Source organism: Triticum aestivum, chromosome 2B, assembly GCF_018294505.1.
Source record: "Triticum aestivum cultivar Chinese Spring chromosome 2B, IWGSC CS RefSeq v2.1, whole genome shotgun sequence".
In the NCBI taxonomy this organism is placed as follows: domain Eukaryota; kingdom Viridiplantae; phylum Streptophyta; class Magnoliopsida; order Poales; family Poaceae; genus Triticum; species Triticum aestivum.
In genome coordinates, this window is record NC_057798.1 from 746224110 (window position 1) to 746225641 (window position 1532).

The following is a 1532-nucleotide window of genomic DNA, read 5'->3' on the forward strand; positions in this document are numbered from 1 at the left end:
TCTCAAGTTGGCAGTGATGATTCTATACAGGTTGAATATTCTAGATGCAACTATTTTAACTGATAACATCACACTAGCAAGAGCAGCAGCTGCAAGATCACCAAGGAATGAGCCAGGACATTGGCAAATAAGAAGTATACTTGCTGATTTTTGTGCTTTAACACGAGAATATCCATGTAAAGGTATATCATGTTCCTAGGGACCAGAATATAGAAGCTCACTACTCTACTAAGATGGCAAATGAACATGTCATGGTAGAGACTTCTAGTAATAGATTCAGCTGTACTAATCATGTTCATGTTCTTATGAAATGTCCTTTGCTAGAAGCCGTTGAAAAAGTACAATTGCAAGGGCTTGTAATCAGTTATGTAAATTGCTTTCAAGATGATGAATGAAAATTTGGCGCCTCAGGCGTCTTTGCTCGTTCAAAAAAAAAAACTCAATGTCATCGGCACTGTGGAGATGGCTAAGGCCGCGGAGATCCAAAGCGAGGGCCTCGTTGTCAACAGTTGTTGGAGACTGTTGATCGTTGTCCTTTCTCGTGTGATACAGTACGAGGATTAGTACCTAGTACAATCGGGCTACGTGTCGAGATCCAAGTAGGGGCTGTTTCATGTGGCAGACGTGCAGCCCAGCCGGTCCCATGGAATTATTTTATGTTTCCCAAAGGAGTCTTGGCAAGTTCTCAGTCTTAACATCACCGTGACAATATCGCATCCGGGGAAGGCCGCAACCTCCCGTCACGCCACCGGCGAAACCAAGAGCACACCACCGCGCCTCCGAGCCATCACCATTCCGAATCATTTCTTGCTTGCCGCAGCACCACGCCGGAGCAGCACAGGCGAGTCAGCACCGGCGAGCAAGGGAGCGTGCGGGCGGCGGAGTGGCGCCGCGGAGAGCTGTCTGTGTGGATTAATTTGATGGCGATCCACCTGCTGGCGTTCGTGGCGGCCAAGGGCTTCCTGCAGGTCTTCCAGGTCTTGGCGCCGCTGCTGTGGCCGCTCAACCTCTTCCTGCCGCTCCTCCGCAACCTTCCCCAGGCCTACGTCGTCGTCTGCGGCGCGCTCGCCGCCCACGTCGCCTGGCTGCGGCGCGCGTACGCACGCCGCGGATCCCCAAGCCGCGACGACGACGAGGCCCACCGCCAGTCGATGGTCGACATCGCGTAGTGAGATGTTTCAGTTTCTTCTTTCGCTGCATGTTTGATCACTGTATTTTGGTTGTAACATTGATCTGAAATATAAGTAAATTCTGGTATAACCGACGGATTCAGTCGGGCTATTCGTCGTGGTAATGCAACGGTGGGTATTCTCCATTCATTTAGTTGGTTTACTCCATCATCTCAAGTACAACGCTGGAGTTTTTCTTCAAGAGGTTCATCTGTTTTTTCATGGCAAGAACCAGAGTAAATCTTGTTCTGAGATTAAACAGGGGAGCAAGCATAGAAAAATAGGACTTAACTTCCATTCACGTCAGCTCCTTTACCTTCATCTACTTATCGGTTCATCCTACTTTAGTGATTAAATACTGTT

General features: G+C 48.9%; 1 protein-coding gene across 1 annotated transcript; it reads left to right on the forward strand.

Moving 5' to 3' along the window:
• Positions 1–689: 689 nt before the first annotated feature.
• Positions 690–1283, forward strand: LOC123042420 (uncharacterized). The gene has a single exon (XM_044464874.1). It carries the CDS (start codon positions 921–923, stop codon positions 1167–1169), a length of 249 nt encoding a protein of 82 aa, XP_044320809.1. The 5' UTR covers positions 690–920; the 3' UTR covers positions 1170–1283.
• The last annotated feature ends 249 nt before the right edge of the window (positions 1284–1532 follow it).